Raw genomic sequence first — 19,020 nt, 5'->3', positions numbered from 1 at the left:
GCCGCGGATTGTCACAAGTAGGCGATACTACCTATCGTAAAGCAAAGTAATAATATAAGTCGTATAAAGTGGATAAGTATTTCTGTGCTCTGTGAGTATTTTTCTTCTTCTTTTTTTCAATGGCGTCCTTCTTCTCTCGACGGCGCGATAGAAGCTTATCGCATAGAAAGCTAGATGGCATTGGTTCTCTCTTAAGGTCTCGAGTAATTTTTTTTTGCCTCAGGACTTCGTACAAATTGCAGAAATTGCACAGTCAGTGATAGATAATAAGCAGGACTACCAATTGCTGAGACAAAAGGCAATACCCTGAACTGGCACAGACTACGTAGTACATGAAGCAAGAATTAACGTAATGGTAAATTTGTGTTATATGGTTTATTATATACGCATGTACGTTTGGATACATTTATGCTTGCTGATACTATCATCTATTATGGCCAGTCGTATTCTAATTTCCGCGCATCTTTTTTCATTCTCACTAATTTTATCAACCACTTTGTCTTTAGGGTAATCTCAGCGAATTTGATGGTGGGGCTGTGATAGAGCCTGATGGGTTCCATGTCAACAAGAGTATTGGGTACCTATCTATTCTAAAATGCTGGATCATGTCAGAAAATGTGTGAGAAGCATAGTTTCAGAGGAATTAAAGTAACACATATCGTCTAATCAACAACACACTTTATACATGCAGGTTATGCCGATGCGATGTACAGAAGTGACTGTACAGGTTATTGGAAATGTCATGGCGAGTAGGATACATGTAGTCGCTACTATGACTATCTAACCAAATGTTCAGAATTATTGAACAATCAAGATTGACCCCTCTTGTATGCCGATGACCTTGCTTCATGCATGCAGTTGGGCATCAATACGTTGCGACTATTGAATGCACTGGAGAAGGGATTAAAGAAAACAGGAATAGTGACAGGGAGTGGGGGAGATGGGGGGATACGAGGTAGAATGGAGAAAGATACTTCGTACAGGCAAAAGCTTTTACCTCGAAGTTGCTATTGCAATATTTCGTCTCATGGTTAGAGTAACTAACAATTAGGCAGTTTGACGAAGACGAGAACTATTTATAAGCAATATATGACAGTAAATCATTATAATCGTCGTTATTTCAGCTCCATCAACGTTTTCAAGACACGCTGCATATCGCTGGACACTTTGCTTCCCTTCCTGTGGAAGACCTCTCCGTCCCCAGACAGTTGGAATTCATGTTTCCAAGTCAGGCAGCCCATCTTAACATTGGCGCCGAAACTCCACCTCGTAGGCTTAGATGAGCAGCCAAAGCTTAAGATGAAGTATTCCTTGGGGAATCCTGATAGCCTGGCCCGCTTCACAGTCTCATCGTAGTCAATCCACCAGAAAAAACTGTCAGTCTGATAAGGCTCCAAGTCAAACGTATCGCGATCTGATCCCATGTATGCTACTTGAATCTTGCCGTCTACCTCATTGATATCGATGAAAAAGTTCTCAATAGCGTTGTAGTACCGGCCTGTATATGCTGAAGTGCTTCGTTTGGGTGGATCACGCATCTTTCCATCGAGTAGATCTTGGTACACATAATTGGGCAACATGACATTGTTTGTGGAAGCCGTCTTGGCTGCTTCAATGTATGTCGGTGCATCGACCTCGTTGCCTAGCACAGTTTCTACAATGATCTGGCCCAGCAGCTTCATCGCGTCAGTAAGGCCGGCGGAATTGCCCAGCAAAACAACAGCGCTTGTAGTTTCCGGGAATAGCGCTACAAACCCGGCATTGCCGGGGATGTAGCCCTGGTGATAAATCATAAGCCGCGATTCTGAGCCGTTATTTAGAACGGGAGGCTCATAGTCTGCAAATAAATCGAGAATCGCAGGGAGCTCTGCTCGAATCCATCCTGACGCATAGCTGTATTCCCGCAAAGATTGGTTTGGGACGCCTATTTTACCCTGTAAAAGCATGGGCATTTGTTTGAAAGGATTCTCAGAACCTGGCGCCGACGTCTGGGTCACCTGTGAGTTGGCTGCCTCAATCAAAGCCTTGTATAGCACCAAGAGATCGCTAACGGAACTGCGAATTGCGCCAGCCGCACCAATAAGCAAGTCCTTGCCATGGCCCCAAGGCGGAATGCCAAAAAATGAGCCATCCCCTAGAGCTGCGTAGGATTTGGCTGTGTTATTATCGAATGGCTCTTGGGCGAAAAAGGTTCTATTCAAGTGCAGCGGTTCGATGATGCGCTCGTGAAGTAGCTCCAGGTAGGATAAGCCGGTCAGCTTCTCGAGGACTTGGCCAAGAACCTCGTAGCCGATATTGTCGTATACAAACCGTGTACGCAGTGGACTTGCAGATGGGACATAGCTCAAGGTTGGGATGGCATCGGAACGATTCAAAAAGATCCTATTGTCTGAGCCAAGCCAAAGGCTATCGTAAGGCGCGAGCCCCGTCCTATGACTGAGAAGATCTTCGATGGTGATGTTGGCCTGGGCGTCATCCCGTTGGTACTCCGGGAAGATTTGTCTCAGTTGGGTTGTAAAATCCAGCTTGCCCTCGTCAACCATCATGCCGATCATGGAAGCCGTAATGGCTTTTGTGATGGAGCAGAGGAGGAAACTTGTGTCAGCATTGGGCGCAACGCGGTTCTCAACATCTTGAAGTCCGTAACTGGCCGTATGAAGGATTTCGCCGTGGTGTAGAACGCCGAGTGAGATTCCGGGGGTGCCAGTGATGTTGGAAATTTGCACCAGGAGCGGGCCTAACGCCTCGAGGGCAGATTTGAGGAGCCTATCCATGGTAAGAATGAAGGTGTCTCAGAAATTGAGAAATTTCCCATTGGAGGGAGCTCTGAGACGTACATTGTGGCGCGACTTGCCGGCTTCAAGCTGTTTTCATTTCACTTGCTGCGCATGCTCGTTTGGTCTTGTTTGGTCTAAAGTTTGAGCAGGAGGGCGATGGAGGGGACACGGACATTGGACGCATCAAGTAGAGGTGGCTGGGCGGATGGTAAGCCCAGTAATATCAGCAAGGGATAAGAATTCCTTCAAGGTTGTGTACCAGTAATAAGGGATAAGTAGCCCAGGATGTGCAGCTGTAGCAAGCAAGGATGCATGCCGACCGCCTGTTCGCAAGAGTTCTCACAAGATATGGCATCAATTTGTGTTGAGTTTTATGTGCTGATAGGAACACGACCATGATGTATATAATCAGCAATGTTATCATAAGGTGAGAAAAGAAGATGATGTATCAGAGTGGAGTTCAAGTTTTTGGAAATACTAGGATTTGTCTCAGGTTGTACAAGTGATGTTGATTTATGTGATACGGAGTACAGAGCACCTTTTTACCTATCGGGAACATGAATGCATACACACCAATAAACCCCCACACTAAGCTATAGACTAGCGTAATGGATCAATTCATACTTGTCGGGTCTCATTCCGTCGCCTGTGGAATCGAGGTCTCTTGTCCACCAGCAGAAGTTGCATAACGACTATTGGAGTAGAGATAGACTATTACAAGATACACGATGGGCCGTCTACTAGACTAATTGTTCGTTTCATCCGTAATAGACATCCATCGGATATATCCTGAAAGAATTTAAGGTTAGGCTGTTGTTTAACTGATAAATGTCAGCCATGCTAGCGCAACACCAAAATATCGTCGTGTTACCCACTTGGGCAAATGTAGATCAGAAGTTCAAATGCTCCCAAAGACTAGGCCAATGCGGGACATCTGAAGTCATTTCGACGACGTCCTATTGTAGAGCTGCATGTATATTCGTACCTGTGCTTGTGCTCCGTAATATGCGCTCCTCATCTCTTCAACCTGTCCAGCTGGAATTCGGAAGACGTGCTTCGTGGCTGCTTCAACACCAATCAATCATTGCAGGCTCCACGTCGCGATGCAGCCCGTCTTTGGCCCTCAAGCAGCCTGATTAATGTAGGAGGCAATATAAACGAGCAGACGCGGTGTCCGTCTACCCAACACTCGATATGATTGAACATGTTTCAGTTTCACTCAGCTGTCTCCCTTCAGTGGCACCACACTCGGCTTCCATCGCCAATCTTCAGCAGCAATGAGCACCGCGCTTGAGCAGCATTGGGAAACTGAACTGCAGTCCCAGAGGAGGCGGCTTTTGGGGCGCAGGTATCAGCTCGCCGTCGAAGAATTGGGCTACTCGTCTTTTCAGGACTGGCTCAAGTCGGAGAATGGACGTTACAGGGACCAGGCGCTGACTCGATATCTCACAAAACTCGGGCCAATACTTGAAGAGTTTGAGGTTTTCGTCCGGTCGATAACGACAATGGTGCAAGGAGGCGGGCAAATCGCAGGGCTTGTTTGGGGATCCATTCAGGCTGTCCTCGATGTCAGTGCCAATTGAATACGACGTGCCGCTGGTGCCACACACACTCCCTCATGATTCGATCTGACTAATGCGGATAAGCAGGCTGCGAGCAAGTATGCAAAGCTGCTGGAGAGTGTGACGAACATGATTGAGGAAATCTCGCTGTTGATGCCTCAGCTTGCCACTTACAGCACCCTATTCCCAGGAAAGAAGGCGCTCGATAATTGCCTCCGGATTCTGATATCGGATTTTGTCGGCTTCTGCATAGAGGCTGTCATTTTCTTCAAGAGATGGCCTATATGTAAGCTCCAGAAGGTCTTGTCACGCATTCTAACTGTTTTATATGACTAACTGGATGGGCAAGATTCTTTGCTCAGAATATTCTGGTTCTCACTTGAACGTAACTTCCAGGCCTATAAGTCGAACATACTTCGGCACCAGGGTCAATTTGACAGGGAAAGGCAAGTCCTTGTTGACACCGAGCTGATATATGGAGGTAGAATTCGGACCGTGGAAGCAATGATCCCCATTACGAGTAGCGCTGCCAGGGAGCCTGAGAGGTTGTACATTGTACCATTTCAACGAAATCCGCGCTTTCAAGCTAGGGGAAACACATTATCATTGCTTCACCAGAACCTCTGTGAAGTGACAGATGATGAGACTATTCGTCAAAAGTCGTGTGTCGTCCATGGTGGTGGCGGCATGGGGAAAACCCAGCTTGCGATCGAATACACCCATCGGTACCGAAGACACTTTGATTACATAGTATGGATTTGTGCCGAATCCAAGACTGAGCTCACCAACGGAATGGCCGAACTTGCGAAGCGCCTGAAAATATCTGATGCCCAGGGTGCGACGAGCCGAGCGTCAATCGAGGCTGCGAGGACCTGGCTGGAGACTACAGGTTAGAACAGGGAAAAGAAATGTGGCCATTTAAACGTTCGCGTATGCCAACAGTTTTCACAGATAAGCGATGGCTTCTTGTCTTCGATAACGCCAATCGATGGGAGGATTTGCAAGGTTATTGGCCTTTTTGCGCCAGTGGCTCGGTATTGGTAACCTCTCAGCTCGCCAGGTTACGCACCATGGTCAGCTCGGAAATCCGTCTATCTACTTTGGAGCCTTCCGAAGGCGCCAGGTTCCTCCTCGACGAGATTGCGGGCGACGATGACCCTCAAACGGACATGGACAATGCGCGCCTAATCTCAGAAGCTCTTGGTGGTCATCCGCTGTCGATTGTGCATGTGGCCGGGTATATTGCACAGTCACATATCAGTCTCGAGGCCTTTTTGCACCTCTTTGAGAATCGACAAAGAATTGCACGCATCTTGAGTCAGGAGATCACCCCGCTCCAATATGAAAGAAACATGGAAGTCGTTCACGATATCGCTCTACAAGAGCTTGATGCTCCTTCTCTGATGCTGGCTCAAATTCTATCTATGCTAAGTTCTGAGGGTGTCCCCAGAGAAATGCTACTGGTAGATGCAGATCACGGTGACCGTTTATTAGGGTTCCTGGAGTTTGATGACGAGGCGAGGTAAGATTGGATCATATCCGTTCTCCATTTTACCAATGTGTGGAGTAAATCGCTGAGACTTTTGCAGCTTTCATGAAATGATACGACAGTTAAGGGCCAGACATTTGATTGACTGTCAAGGTCTCGACAGAGATCAGCTGTATCTCATGCATAGATCACTGCAGCTGAGCCTGCTACGAAAGATGGATGAAGAAGAGGGGAAGATTGCATCAATATTCAATATGGCCGTGAGCCTTACACGCCGAATGTTTCCTCGTCAGTCCCCCGTTCAGTTTCCCCAAAATGACATTTGGGAAAAGTGCGAAAAATACTCTCCGCATGTCATGAGCATCATGAGTACGCATGCAGCGTCGCCAGCGCCGCCGGAATGCTCGATCGATTATGCTTTGCTTCTGTCGGACGTCTCCAACTATTTTTATGAGCGCAATATTTTTGGTGATGCGCTGGACACCTCGAATGCGAGTGTCAAAGTCTGTGAACGCTTTGCTGGCCGTCACGAATCTGTGAGAGCCGACATACATACAATCGCCGCGGCCGTAAGAGATACTTGTGGAATCTCTGAGAGACTCAGGACTCTACACCATTACGTTATGACTGTTGCTCTACGTCAAGAGCACCTGAATAAATCCAACCCTATTGATGTAAGCTCAAACGACCTCTGGAACTACGCCAATGCCTGGGGCAATATGACGCCTATACTACTCGATTATGAGTGCTATGAAGACGTCATCATATATTCCGACCTTGCCATTACCATCAAGAAGAAATTGCTCGGATCAGGTCCAGATTCCGCGATTGCATGCTACGAACCACATCGCAATAAACATATCGCACTTGCGGCTCTAGGACGGTTTGACGAAGCTCAAAAATGGGAGCCGGATCCTGACAATTTCATGGCGGATCCCACTTATAAGGTTATTATGATTAGATATTATTTTTTCCATGCAAACATTGCCATACTCTGCGGGAATCTCGATTCAGCCTATACCACCTTGCAAATGGTGCTCAGCATGCGAACTGACACTTTTGGTCCTACTGGACGGAGCACCCTCGATACCTATTACTTGCTGGCTATGCTTGAGTCAAAGAGGCACAACAATGAGGCTGCTGAGTATGATACTTCCTACACACAAATGAGGAGAAATGTCACACCCGCTAACTGATGCAGAGCGTACCTGAGAAAAGCCTTGGAGAGAACCGATCAGTGGACGGACGAGGCTGGCGCGCGAGCCAAGTATCAGCTTGCCAGACTACTATTGCGTAAAAAGAAGGACGAAAAGACAGATGAAGAAGCTCGAAATCTTCTGAAAGAAGCCACTCAAGTACGGGTTGCACGCTGGGAGAAGTATGCAGGATACTGGCCGTTTGACGTCCCCTTGCCGGATGAGGACGCGATATACGACCATATTGTCCCCGCTGAAGCTGGCCGTCTTGTCATGACAAAGTCGCTACCAGCAAACACGCTGACCAGGCGGCTCAATGATGTGTGTCGCCATCTTCAGTCTCGTCTTGGGTCTAAAGACGATCTTTTGCCTCCGAAAGATCTAGCTGAGCTTTTGAAGACTTCCGGTTCATTGTTCCACCTTGTCCCTCACATCCAAGCTTACGCTGTATGAAGAACCACGCATTACAATTATCATGCTCTTGTTCCGTTCACTTCAGTTTTTTTTGGGCTGGGCCGCAAACGATTGATTCGTACGCTTATACTGAATGGAACATTTAATATTAGATACCCAGTGCAATATTCCAGAATCATAGCCTTCATGCTGCCTCATGTGCTCTGCTATACGCCAAATTATACAGACAGTCTAATTAAGTAGTCGGTATGGGTGGATTTGCTCGACGAGGAGGGGGATCGGAGGAAGAACTATACTGAATGGCGGTAGATCGAACAGCGGTGGATTGAACAGCGGTAGATTCGGACTGGGAGGCCACAATCACTTCATCCACAGTAAGGTATCTCCTAGGACGGGTATTATGTTCCATATCCTCCTTCCATGGCTGCTCTCTTTTGTCTGACTGACGTGACTCTTCGACAGCTCCGACCCAAGAACTTCTATCATCTGACTTCTTATCATCTGACTTCTTTGTGTTGGTATCCATTGTTGATACTTGTCTTTGGCGTTTGGTACTAAGCGCGCCTGTCAGCATATTAGCTGTGCCCAAAAGCGGTAGTAATATAGAACACTTTACAAGCGCACCGTAATTTTGATGGATTTTCCTAACAGAAAGAGACGGGAGAGAAGGGGATTAGGAAAAAAGATGATAATACAGTATTTTACCAACAATGCTTGGAATTACCCCACGTAACTCAGTCGTGGGAAGCAAGCGGGAATAACCCCTCAATTGTGATTTCTCAGCTCTGCAGGCTGCGGTTCCCATGATCTCTCCCACCTTTCGAAGTTTGGGCATTCAGGCATCAATGGTGCCTGCTAAGACGGTCAATTGGTTCAATTGATATCCATTGTTGCCCAATATCATAGGGCTTGCATGTCTCGGTTAATAGTCGAAGCAAAGACAGCAGCCTCAAGGTGCGCAAAGGAGCTCTTATCATGTCACCTAATGCACGTTGACTAGCTGTCGACACGGCTTTCGGTGATGCCCGAATCAAGCAGCGGGGTAAAATCCATTTCATTTGATGCGATTCTTCAACGTACGTTAGTTTCGACACAGGACAGTTAATTCGTGCATATTCTCTGAGCGGTTGAACCCGGTGTGGTGGGCTAGCCTTGCCAAGGACGTTTCTGTGACTTGGTCGGGCCGGATGGGCTGCAGCAAATCCATTTACAAAAGACACCTAATAGTTAAGAGTGCGTATTTGGATTTCATCAATATTGAGTCAAGCACATTCACAAGTAAGATCTCTTCGTTAGCAATGGATCAACTGGTGAAACTAAACTATTTCCATGATTCTCAGTGGACCAAGACGCAGAGGCCTTACATCGCCCTCCCAGGACTTCTAAAGACGATCCATTATGCCAATTTTGACTATGTTACGGGACCTGAGCAGCTGATCAAAGACGTGCGTGGATGTACAGAGACATTAATGCTACATGAGCAAGGCTTCACTTTCTTGCCTTGGTCTCCCTCCGACATTGATTGGACTGATGAGGCTGATATTGAGAACCGCTATCTTCCTCAAGTGAAGGACCTGCTCCAGAAGGAGCTTAATATCGGCAAATCTCTCAAGAGATGTGAGGTGTTTGATTGGAGGGTAGGTTGGAAACATCAAGAACATGTATTTTTCAGTCTTTGATGAATGGAATAGCTTCGAAAGGCAGACTCTCAAGAGGTGATGCGCCAGGTATGTGACGGTAGAATGATCAAAATAAAGCCAGCCGACATCGTGCATATAGGTACCTTTTTGAGCCTCATCTTCTGCAGCGGAAAAGTCCTGTTAAGCTGATTCGCAATAAGACCAAAGCCCCGCTGGTGCCCTTGACCGACTGCGTCTGCATCTGCCCCAGCAGGAGGTGGACGAGCTCCTAAAAAAATACAGAGTCCGGATTTTCAAGTACGGGCGGTTTATATGGCAATGGATTTAAGCTGCCGTGCTAACAGATTCGCTGTAGCGTCTGGAGGCCCATCAGCGACGTTGTTGAGGACTGGCCGCTTGCAATATGCGACGCCCGCACGGTAACTACGGGCGATCTCGTCGAGCTCGAGTTTGTCACCGACGAGCTTGTGAAGTTAAGTTACTTGGCACGATGGAATGAAAAGTATCGCTTCTACTATCTCAGCGAGATGACGAATCGGGATGCTTGCATCTTCAAGATATTTGACTCCGCTTCGTTTGAGAATCGAAAGGATGCAAGCGCGACGTGTACGTGCTTTCTCTTTGGACCATTTAGAAACACCTCCAAAAGCAACAGGAAATAAACCTAGAAAAGAAAAACTGACATTGTATGCAGTGGGCTGCCCGCATACGGCATTCAGGCTTCCAGCTACTTCAGAGACAGATACGCGACCTCGGGAGAGTGTCGAAGTGAGGCTCTTTGTGTTTTCCACGGATTAAATGGCGCATATGCAAAGCAGTGGGTTACTGTGTAAGAGCTAGATATAAGGAACAGGAGAGAAATTGGATCAACACTCATGCTGTTAATTGTGGCACACATCTCAAGTGCCTTTGCGTTTTTTCTCTGTTACAGCAGTGTCAATACATCCCAGATATATGCACATGTACCTGGCCATGAATCAACGAGTTATTCCGTCATTTTCCCCACCATCTAGCAGTCTGTAGCATGAAAGACGAAGTTAGCATCAGGTACCATTGTGAGGCAAGGCTTAGTGGTTTGGGCTAAACGTATGCAACAGCACCAGACGCATTAATGCCTTGGGCACGAGTGACTTCAGAATATATTCCACCTCATTAGTACATGTAGCCCGCTGCCGGCTACAGGGCATCTGCAGGAAACGCTGTTATTCTTTTTTTTTCAACATCTTTTCTTTCTCTTTTTGTTTCATTCCCATTCCCCTGGCGAAAATGTCCTGGAGCACTTTTGAGGAGTTAGGCAACGAGATACTCGCCCAATGTAAAATTCTTGATAAATTCGTCAAGGGTCAGAACTTAGAAAAGTCTGAACTATCATTTTCAAACTATGATTCCTGGCAAGCTGTCATAGATTGTCTAAATGTAAATGGGTCAGAAGTTGAGAAAAATGCCCGCACAGATCTGCTTAACAAAACCGCAGACCTCCGCGACCTTGTTCTGGGACCGGCAGGTACGGTAGTCTGGCCAGCTCTCACTGTCAGTCTACAGCTTTATTTTCCCTCTAACTGAAACGGGAGAGACAATGAGAGAAAGAAGAGAAATGGATGACGAAGAAACCCGAACAGCGCTAACAAATGGCTTAGTATCCCTATCAACTTTCAACACTGAAAATCCTCAATGACTTCTCAATACCGCAAATCATCCCTCGTGGCAAAGGCAAATCCAAAACTTTCTCCGAGATCACTAAAGCACTCTCTGAGAAAATTAGTAAAGACCTCGATAGAAGATTCACCATGTCTGAAGATTTTGTCACAAGGGTAATCCGACATGCGTCTACGTTTCACATACTCGCTATTGATGAAGGTGCAAAAACCGTCTCACATACTGCACCTTCACAAGCTTTCTTCAAAAATCCGATTCCGTCAATTCCTCCAATAGGGGATGCTTATAGCGTCCAGAGCACTCTAACGATTTGTTTGGATCTGAGATTCCTCAACACAGCCTTTCGAATTGGCGATGCATTGCTTCGATATGGAGATATTGTTGAGCCTTACGAGACCGCCTTCAACCTTGCCTTTGACACACCGTATGACTACTTAAGATACATGGCAGACGCTGATAATTTGGAACTTTGTGAGGCTATGCTAGACCACCTGACGTTTGTCATGTCGAGTCGCAATATGGCTACAAGAGATCACGACCAAAATACACTAGCCAAGAATGTAACCAGCAAAATACCTAGCCAGGATTCTGAGCGGCAAAACTTCAAAATTGTTGATGTAAGCTGAACCCATACTCAATTGATGATACCTGCCTCATACAAACGTCACGGGGGGGTCGGATCTAGTCGTTTGCCCTCTTCACGTCTTCTACGAAATGCCTACTAACAGCATTGTTTCTTTCATAATTTAGATGGGAGGCGGCTGGGGCGATGTATGTATCAGCATTGCCGAGGCCCTCCAAGACACAGACAAAGACAAGCCACTTCCGAAATTCGTAGTGAAAGACCTTAGAAGAATGATCAACAATGGACAGAACCAGCTTAACACATCGGATCTTCACGAAAGCATCAAGAGCAGCATCACCTTTGAACAGTACGATTTTATCCGGGACAGGAATAGGGAAGACAATGCCGACATATACATGTTTCGCTTTGTTATGCACGATTGGTCGGACAGCCGTGTGGTTACAATTCTAAACAACATTGTGCCCTACATGAAGTCAACTGCGCACATCCTCATTATGGACTACATCATTCCCAAACCAGATATGTTCCCACTGGTGGTTGAGAGGTTAAAAAGGTTCGTCAGTGCTCACATTCAAGCAACGATGATTGTTGCGTTAACAGCTGCCACCAGGACAATGGACATGGCTGCTATGTCTATCTTGGCAGGCAAAGAGAGAACGGAGGATGACTGGGGTCAGCTAATTATAAGGTTTAATAAGGAGAACCCCAATACGAAGCTGGGCTTTAGGTTTTGTCCCAACAGTGAGTTTTGTACAGACCATGAGCTTTGTACAAACAACGAGTCTTGTAAAGCCATAAAGCCTTGTACACACGATGGGCTTTGTAATAGGAAGCGTGCCTTCGGGGTTGTCGAGTTGAAGCTTGCATCTTCGTAAGATGCTTCTTGGCTTTGGATTCTATCTTGGAAATTTAACAGTCAAGATTGTATGTAAATAGCCCCCGCGGGATGGGATGTCAAGGGATATTTGAATACGGGAAGCTGAACCAGAGGAGGCATAACCCAAAAGGAATTGACAGACAAACATGTGGGACTTTTATTTTTGTAATACTCGAGATCTATGTTATACATTCAAATAAAACATTCTGAGTTAGATACAGACCCAAATATTACAGAGAAGAGCCAAATTATTACAGAGAAGAGCCAAAGGAGGTGGCCGCAGGCCTTTTGCTGACCTACTGGACTCATCAACGACCTAGTTCAGTACAAAGCGTATCAAATATCTTTTTCTCTTCAATATACATTAGAAGACATTAAAGTCCTGTAGACAATTAGGTGGGAACTCGAGTTCTATGGTTGTATTTGCTGGATTGGGGAGAGGAAACATCCTGAATGAGATTCTCATAAAGTAACAAACCTGCCGACGAGGGTGGTCCTTGCACATCCATCTGGAGCTCTAATTCGAACTTGAATACCGGTAGGTAAACTCTAGAGATTGTATTGCTTAGATGACATATATTGTTCCTTAATTTGCATTATCGAAATTCCCTCTTACATCATGATCCTGAGCTGTTACTCCAGCTATTATATTGACTGTAACTTCAGTCGTAAAATATTTTGTAGAAAAAGATCTATAATAAATGGAACAACCAGGTGGTATACGGCCTATAATGTCTCCAAACAAATGGTCAAGGGGAAGGCGTTGGTGCAGACGTTCCGAAAAGACCAAAGGTAACAGTGGAACACGGGGAGTTCCATTCCGAGGGGGCCACGAATTCGGCTGAAGGGATGTTGTTTTTTCCAAGCAAGAAGTACGAATTCTCATTCTGATCAAACTGTGGCCATCCCAGTCTGGCAAGGCCGTCGACAGGATCGTTAGCGAAAGAGGCCCAGGCCTTTTGCATAATGTATGTCAGGTTTCTTTGGTCTGTTGTCGTTGGAGGTCCGGTAACATCTTCCGAAGCCCCGAATATCATATGTAAATCGACCATGTGGTAAGCTCCACTCGTGCTGTCGTTCGTGCTGTATAGACGAGTATTATCCCAATCCGCCATATATCGAAAGGTCCATGCTGGAACCCCATGGTTGCGACGAGCGGCAGCTTGAAAGGTTACTGGGCACGTAAAGGATTCGAGAAGAAACTGCGTCACATCTTGAGAGGTCGGTAGAAGACATATTTGGGCAAATGGAACGAGACGATAGAAGCCGTCTTCGTTGTTCGTATTTCCAAGCATGATAGGTACCTTGGCAAAGTGACCGGCAGTGGTTCGGTTGATGTAGTCAGAGAAGACAACCTCATCATCGGGGAAGGGATCAAAATGGGAGATGGATCTCAAGAAGTTGTCGCTTGGAAGAGGTCTGATTGTTTCCGAAATCGCCAGGATGTTTTGCCAATCGACTTGTCGGACGCAAGCTAATTGATCTTCTTCACTTGTACAGTTCACTCCTGCGACAATGGTATTCCAATTATTCTCAACGGTAGCGGCAGTGTTAAAAGGAAAACTGAAAGCGTTGCCAGAGTGAGCGATGATGCCACTGACAATAGTATCTTGCTCATAAGCGTAGGCCCAAAAGTTGACTGCCTCACCCCCAACAGACTGTCCAAAGATAGTGATCTTCTCAGGATTACCACCAAACGCGGCAATATTATCGCGAACCCATTCAACACCAACGCGCTGATCGCGAAGGCCAAGGTTAGCAGGCTGGCCTAGGGCGCCAGGGAAGCCAAAGACGTCAATTCGGTAGTTCACCGTAACAACAACGACATCCTGAGCGTCTGCAAAGTATTTACCGTTGTAGAACGGGGTGTCAGTGCCTCCAAAATTGAATCCTGCTTCCAGTTAGCGCTACATTTCATACATCCCTTATGGGTCGTCATCGAATCGATACTCACCTCTGCCAAAGAAGAAGACTAAGACGGGCTTGGAAGCATCTGCGACAGTAGTTGCTTTGGTCTAAACATTCAAATACAGGCAATCCTCGCTCTGAAGAATGGTACCATCGACCAAGAAATCTGCAACACACTTTGGGTCCTGTGGAGTGAAACCAGGGTAGCCGGAAAGGTTTATGTTTCTTGGATGAGGACAGTCTGCCGCATACTTTGAAGCTATTAAAGGGTTTGAACTGGCGTTGAGCTTGACGGGAGCTTCAAATCGTAACTGACTGACTGGTGGCTGTGCATAGGGGATGCCCAAGAATTCGACAACACAGTCTGAGTTCGGTGGAACATGTCCGGTAATAAGGCCACTAGTGGTAGGCACGTTGATATATTGGCTGATGCTGCACCCAACGTTTGGTTCTACGAGGATGGATGTTACAAGCGTCCCAAAGACAAGAGCTGTAACCTGAGGCTGAAAACGCATGATGCAGGCACTTGTGATAAATGTCTTAGACCTAATTGTTCATGCTGGGTGAATATTGAAAGCTGGAACTCAGAGAAACCTGTGTATATATATACCTAGAATCTCAATGTTAATCTTGAGGACACCCACCGCTATGTGGAACTACGGTTGCAGCAAATGATGCCTACAAGCAGGGGTTTTGGTGGTGGTACCGTTGTTCCGTAGTCGGTGTTTCCTCTTTGTTGCATATCTATTCACTGGACATTACGTTGATGACTAGATAGCTGCTAGTCAATAGAGATTCTTGGTATCAGCCCCTGAAGCGGGTAATGCGCATCGTCTCAACTAGGTAAGGGTTGCCAACTAATTAATCACGAGCTTACCTGCAGCTCATCGTTTTATTTCTGTAATCTTCTAGCCTTGTAGTTTCAACGTATCATCTTGATACCATCTCTGCCTCTGTGTGCCAATGAATACCAACAGAATGAGAACTATCTATGCTGCAACAACCCACAGCATATGTATTTCAATAACCATTCATCGCTGGAAATATATGCTACCAGTGTCTTCGCGTCTTGATAAAATAGACAGCACAGAATTACTTCAAACACTGAAAAGAGACATGCCTATAGCCTGTCGACGTGCGATGAAAAACACCTGTTTTATCTTAGGTTCCCTTTGGGGGAAGCAGTACCCTAGTCATTTACACAGGGCAGTCATCGGCCCAATGATTTCGATAATAAGATTTGCAATCGGATGATTAACAATGCAACTGCAGTTGCTACTAATCGTTTTGAGAACCTCAATCAATAAGTGGTCGCAACAGTCTTGAAGACAGGGCTATAGGGGTGGAGGCGGCCGCGAATCCAAGGATGAAAAGGTTAGTCTGACGATCCGCGCGTCCGGATGCCTAAACTTGATCATATTGCCAAGTTATGCTGCATGAAATGAAAACTTGCATAGATTAGTGTCACTAGCCTTAGTAGTTTCACATATCATTACGGCATGTAGCAGAAGTAGTTGTAGTAATTGTTATGGTATTGGTGCCAACTCCAATGCCATGGAAGAGCTGGTGACACGTCTTAATTAATGATAGCACCGCTGTCGTAGTTGCCATAGATATGACTACCTATATCAACTTTAAATGGAGAATCGTCAATTATGGTGGTCTATTCGTGACTGTTTCCATTAGCGATGCTATCTCAAATATTCGGGTGAACAAGATATACATTTGTTGGAGAAAGAGATATACAGTGGAGTTGGAATTTTTGTACAACCTGGAGTCTCTCTTTTTTTTAGCATGCATATCTTTGGCTAGAAGACTATCGTGTGATCCCCAAGCGGAAATTCGGCGCAACCTAAACAGTGTTGTATCTACTTGAACGGATATCCGGCGTAATTATAATTTTGCAGGCTTCCTTTGTTGGGGGGAGCATGGGGGCAAGCATGGGGGCGCACGGGGGAGAGCATGGGGGAGGATTGTGGGAATCTACGCTACATGAGATCTGCATGTCAGACCAGGTCATAACACCAGGTTATAGCGCCGGGTCATTGAGCTGAGGGATTGACAAATGCAGAACTGGATGACAAACGAGACCTTGATAGCACAGACACCTTGGATGGTTTCTAGACTGCCTAAATAGGGATATGCTTATTACACTAGGTGACTAAATAGGGATGTGCTCTTTGCGCTGGCCTTTCAGTCTTTGCTTATATCACCTGCACCTTTTGCGTAGCCTTCTTCATTCCTCTACAACAGAGCCGTCTAGCTCCAACGGGCCCCGAGCTCTCCGCTACGTATGGTCATATATGCCTAAGCTGTGGAAGAAAATCACTCTATGACGGCATGTCAAAACACAGCTACGAGAAAGAAAAGCGAGTCCCCACACCCTTGGCGACGACAGTCGGGATCAATTCGGGCTGCAACCTCTACCTTTGTAGATTCAGGCTGCCTACGGTTTCTCGAAAAGTCCGAATTATATATTTATGTAAAATTGATAAATACCCTTTTGCCGGTTTTATTACAGGTCGTTCAATTACGCTGAGGACGCCAATTATAATTACAAGTTGGTATCTTCACCTATGCGGTAACATATAGAGCAAACAGTGGACGAAGTTTCTGCAATGAGCAGGTCGCCGCTTGGCCACGCAGCTGATCAGCTCGATATACATTGTCTATTATTTCTTCTAGTATGCTTCAGGTCTAATTCGACTAGTTATCTAATCTATCGGACCAGCACTCCTCGGTATCTCATCTTCCCATTTTTTAACGTGTCAATGGCCTCTTTGACTCCATCTTCCGTCATCGGGAAAGTCATAACTGTTGGCTTAATCCCATGCCGAGAAGCAAATCGAAGCAATTCACAAATAGTGCGGCGCGAAGCTGTCAGTGATCCTTTGATAGAAGCTCCTAGGCCCGTCAACTCTCCCAGATCAATGGGGGTATTCTCGGCAGAAACAGTTAACGGATAAATTGTGCCGTGAACAGCCAACAGTTCAATCAGACTGTCACGGTTACGTTAGTAAATGGGTTGGTTTACGGCTCGATGGTGTGAAACGGGATAACATACTTGTTAAAGTTTTTGCTTCCAGTATTTCCGCATAGCAATAAATGGTTCAAGGGTCTGAAGCCAGGTGGAGCAGGCTTCTCTGAATCGTAGACGTAAAATTCTGTCGCTCCATAGTCAAGTGCTTCCTGTCGTTTTGATTCAGAGGTTGATAGAACCACAACCTCGTGGCCCATAGCTGCAGCCAGTTTGATGGCTAAGTGGCCCAGGCCACCGATACCCATGATACCAATGCGATCCGTCGATTTGACATCAGGGCCGGTTAAGACAGTGAAGACTGTAGAGCCTGCACAGAGAAGCGGCGCTGCATCCGCAGAGTCATATCCGTCTGGGATCGGAAAGACCATGTTGGCTGACCAGATCACGCCCGAAGAAATTGTACCCATCTTGTCAGCGTTTCTGTTAAAGTCAACCCGTGAAGTACAGTACTGATCCCTCCCTTTTCCACCCAAACCGTTAGCACTTATCCACTAACCGAGAGGATATCTATGGATATGTTTTGAAGACTACAACTCACCGCTCAGGCAGCATTCACAGGTGCCGCAGACCTTGTGTGTATAGCCGAATCCGACGCGGTCTCCAACTTTAATGTCTGTTGACACACCCGGGCCGAGCTGTCTTACAACTCCCACACCTTCATGGCCGATAATGCGCCCGCGCCTCAGGTAGTGAAGATCGGTGCCGCACAGTCCTGAGTGGGTTGTTTCGATGTATACTTCTCCATAGCCAAGAACGCGAGTCGTCGTTTCAACAGCTAACTCTCCTTCAGGTGTACCTCTGAAGATGTCCAGTGTGATAGCTGAGCTGTTGTCGGCCATGTTGCTATACGAGTATGTTTCTTCTTGGAAAGTATCGGATAAGTGTGGTTGAAGTATAGAGCAGTTTCGCCTTTTATGAGGCCTGCCAATTTGCTTCTTAAAAGAAACCGAAATGCGTCCTATTTACTTATGGACAGTTAGCTAACACACACATACAGAGATCTATATATACTATAAAAAATGACGATGGCGTCAATTACACCAAGCGTTTCCCGAAACAAGGTGGCAAAAGGCGGTCCTCGTACCAACTAACACGGTGGGGTTCATCTGTTGAGTCTCCAGCTTGTTTACGACTCTAAACATGAAATTGTATTGCACCGACGCTGGCCGCATTAGTAATTCAGTTTTGAAGTAGGTGTCCGGCCAATCATCGCACAACTGACTAATGCTCATTCAAGGATTTGTTCTAGACCTGCTGTTTTTGCTACTCTTCAACAACAAAACCCGCAAAAGTCCCGTTTTACTTGCACAGCTAAAATTCTTTGTCGATCCACTTGACTCTATTCGGGCTGCCAGTCTTTCATCAAAAGGAGAAACTCCATATCAGACGTATCCATCTTTCTTCTGGCAAGAGGCTGACGACATCGTCACGCGTTCTCTTCGGCTTTCGTACGTATGTCCTTGGTATTACTCCATGGTAACTAGTAACCTGATGGCATTGTTAAATCTGGAACGATCAAGGGGTAGCCAGAAGCACGAACATGCTGTACTATGGTCAATCATACAATGGCTAATCTGTAACGTGGGAGTTGGAAATCTCAAACGCAAGCCACATCTTGTCAATCTCACTACGGCGGCGTTCTCCGTCCCACTTAGCCCTATTGTATTGAACGATGGTCAAGCCTACCTCTCCGTGGCTCAACTCAAAAGCTCCAGCTCTTGCAGACCCCTACTTTGTCCATTGACAGTGCAGTGAACGCAGAAAGGAAGTGGATTTTAACGCACCGTTCGGATCCCCACGAATTGACAGCTCAGATTTTCTGCGTAATCAATCTGAAGCAAAACTCGAGTTACAAGAATCCTTTTTTTATTTCTT

At 46.2% G+C, this 19,020-nt stretch overlaps 7 protein-coding genes across 7 annotated transcripts; 4 read left to right on the top strand and 3 right to left on the bottom strand.

Moving 5' to 3' along the window:
- Positions 1 to 997: 997 nt before the first annotated feature.
- M431DRAFT_513359 (hypothetical protein) lies at positions 998 to 3,141 on the bottom strand. The gene is made up of 2 exons (XM_024920005.1): positions 2,838 to 3,141; positions 998 to 2,766 (listed from the first exon to the last, which is right to left on the bottom strand). Coding segments are annotated over exons 1-2 (1,653 nt in total). The 5' UTR covers positions 2,840 to 3,141; the 3' UTR covers positions 998 to 1,115.
- Positions 3,142 to 3,995: 854 nt separating this feature from the next.
- M431DRAFT_513357 (hypothetical protein) lies at positions 3,996 to 5,362 on the top strand. The gene is made up of 3 exons (XM_024920004.1): positions 3,996 to 4,345; positions 4,427 to 4,625; positions 4,689 to 5,362. The coding sequence occupies exons 1-3, from the start codon at positions 4,055 to 4,057 to the stop codon at positions 5,231 to 5,233; spliced, it is 1,035 nt and encodes a 344-aa protein (XP_024768495.1). The 5' UTR covers positions 3,996 to 4,054; the 3' UTR covers positions 5,234 to 5,362.
- A 329-nt stretch (positions 5,363 to 5,691) lies between these two features.
- Positions 5,692 to 7,477, top strand: M431DRAFT_98923 (hypothetical protein; the record flags this gene model as incomplete). The annotated part of the gene is made up of 3 exons (XM_024925099.1): positions 5,692 to 5,861; positions 5,929 to 6,972; positions 7,030 to 7,477. 3 exons carry the CDS (start codon positions 5,692 to 5,694, stop codon positions 7,475 to 7,477), a joined length of 1,662 nt encoding a protein of 553 aa, XP_024768494.1.
- Positions 7,478 to 8,704: 1,227 nt separating this feature from the next.
- Positions 8,705 to 10,119, top strand: M431DRAFT_525090 (hypothetical protein). The gene is made up of 5 exons (XM_024920604.1): positions 8,705 to 9,075; positions 9,130 to 9,217; positions 9,279 to 9,375; positions 9,434 to 9,684; positions 9,773 to 10,119. Exons 1-5 carry the CDS (start codon positions 8,737 to 8,739, stop codon positions 9,874 to 9,876), a joined length of 879 nt encoding a protein of 292 aa, XP_024768493.1. The 5' UTR covers positions 8,705 to 8,736; the 3' UTR covers positions 9,877 to 10,119.
- A 141-nt stretch (positions 10,120 to 10,260) lies between these two features.
- On the top strand, positions 10,261 to 12,438 carry M431DRAFT_513351 (hypothetical protein). Its single transcript, XM_024920003.1, has 4 exons — positions 10,261 to 10,608; positions 10,716 to 11,351; positions 11,485 to 11,873; positions 11,931 to 12,438. Exons 1-4 carry the CDS (start codon positions 10,345 to 10,347, stop codon positions 12,193 to 12,195), a joined length of 1,554 nt encoding a protein of 517 aa, XP_024768492.1. The 5' UTR covers positions 10,261 to 10,344; the 3' UTR covers positions 12,196 to 12,438.
- A 508-nt stretch (positions 12,439 to 12,946) lies between these two features.
- Positions 12,947 to 14,620, bottom strand: M431DRAFT_10506 (hypothetical protein; the record flags this gene model as incomplete). Its single annotated transcript, XM_024911566.1, has 3 exons — positions 12,947 to 14,088; positions 14,152 to 14,190; positions 14,257 to 14,620. 3 exons carry the CDS (start codon positions 14,618 to 14,620, stop codon positions 12,947 to 12,949), a joined length of 1,545 nt encoding a protein of 514 aa, XP_024768491.1.
- Positions 14,621 to 16,772: 2,152 nt separating this feature from the next.
- On the bottom strand, positions 16,773 to 17,984 carry M431DRAFT_21005 (hypothetical protein; the record flags this gene model as incomplete). The annotated part of the gene is made up of 3 exons (XM_024913440.1): positions 16,773 to 17,104; positions 17,170 to 17,605; positions 17,684 to 17,984. 3 exons carry the CDS (start codon positions 17,982 to 17,984, stop codon positions 16,825 to 16,827), a joined length of 1,017 nt encoding a protein of 338 aa, XP_024768490.1. The 3' UTR covers positions 16,773 to 16,824.
- Positions 17,985 to 19,020: the final 1,036 nt, after the last annotated feature.

This window comes from Trichoderma harzianum (assembly GCF_003025095.1).
Source record: "Trichoderma harzianum CBS 226.95 unplaced genomic scaffold M431scaffold_22, whole genome shotgun sequence".
In the NCBI taxonomy this organism is placed as follows: domain Eukaryota; kingdom Fungi; phylum Ascomycota; class Sordariomycetes; order Hypocreales; family Hypocreaceae; genus Trichoderma; species Trichoderma harzianum.
The sequence above is the reverse complement of the archived record's forward strand: the minus strand, read 5'-3'. Positions and strand labels throughout refer to the sequence as shown.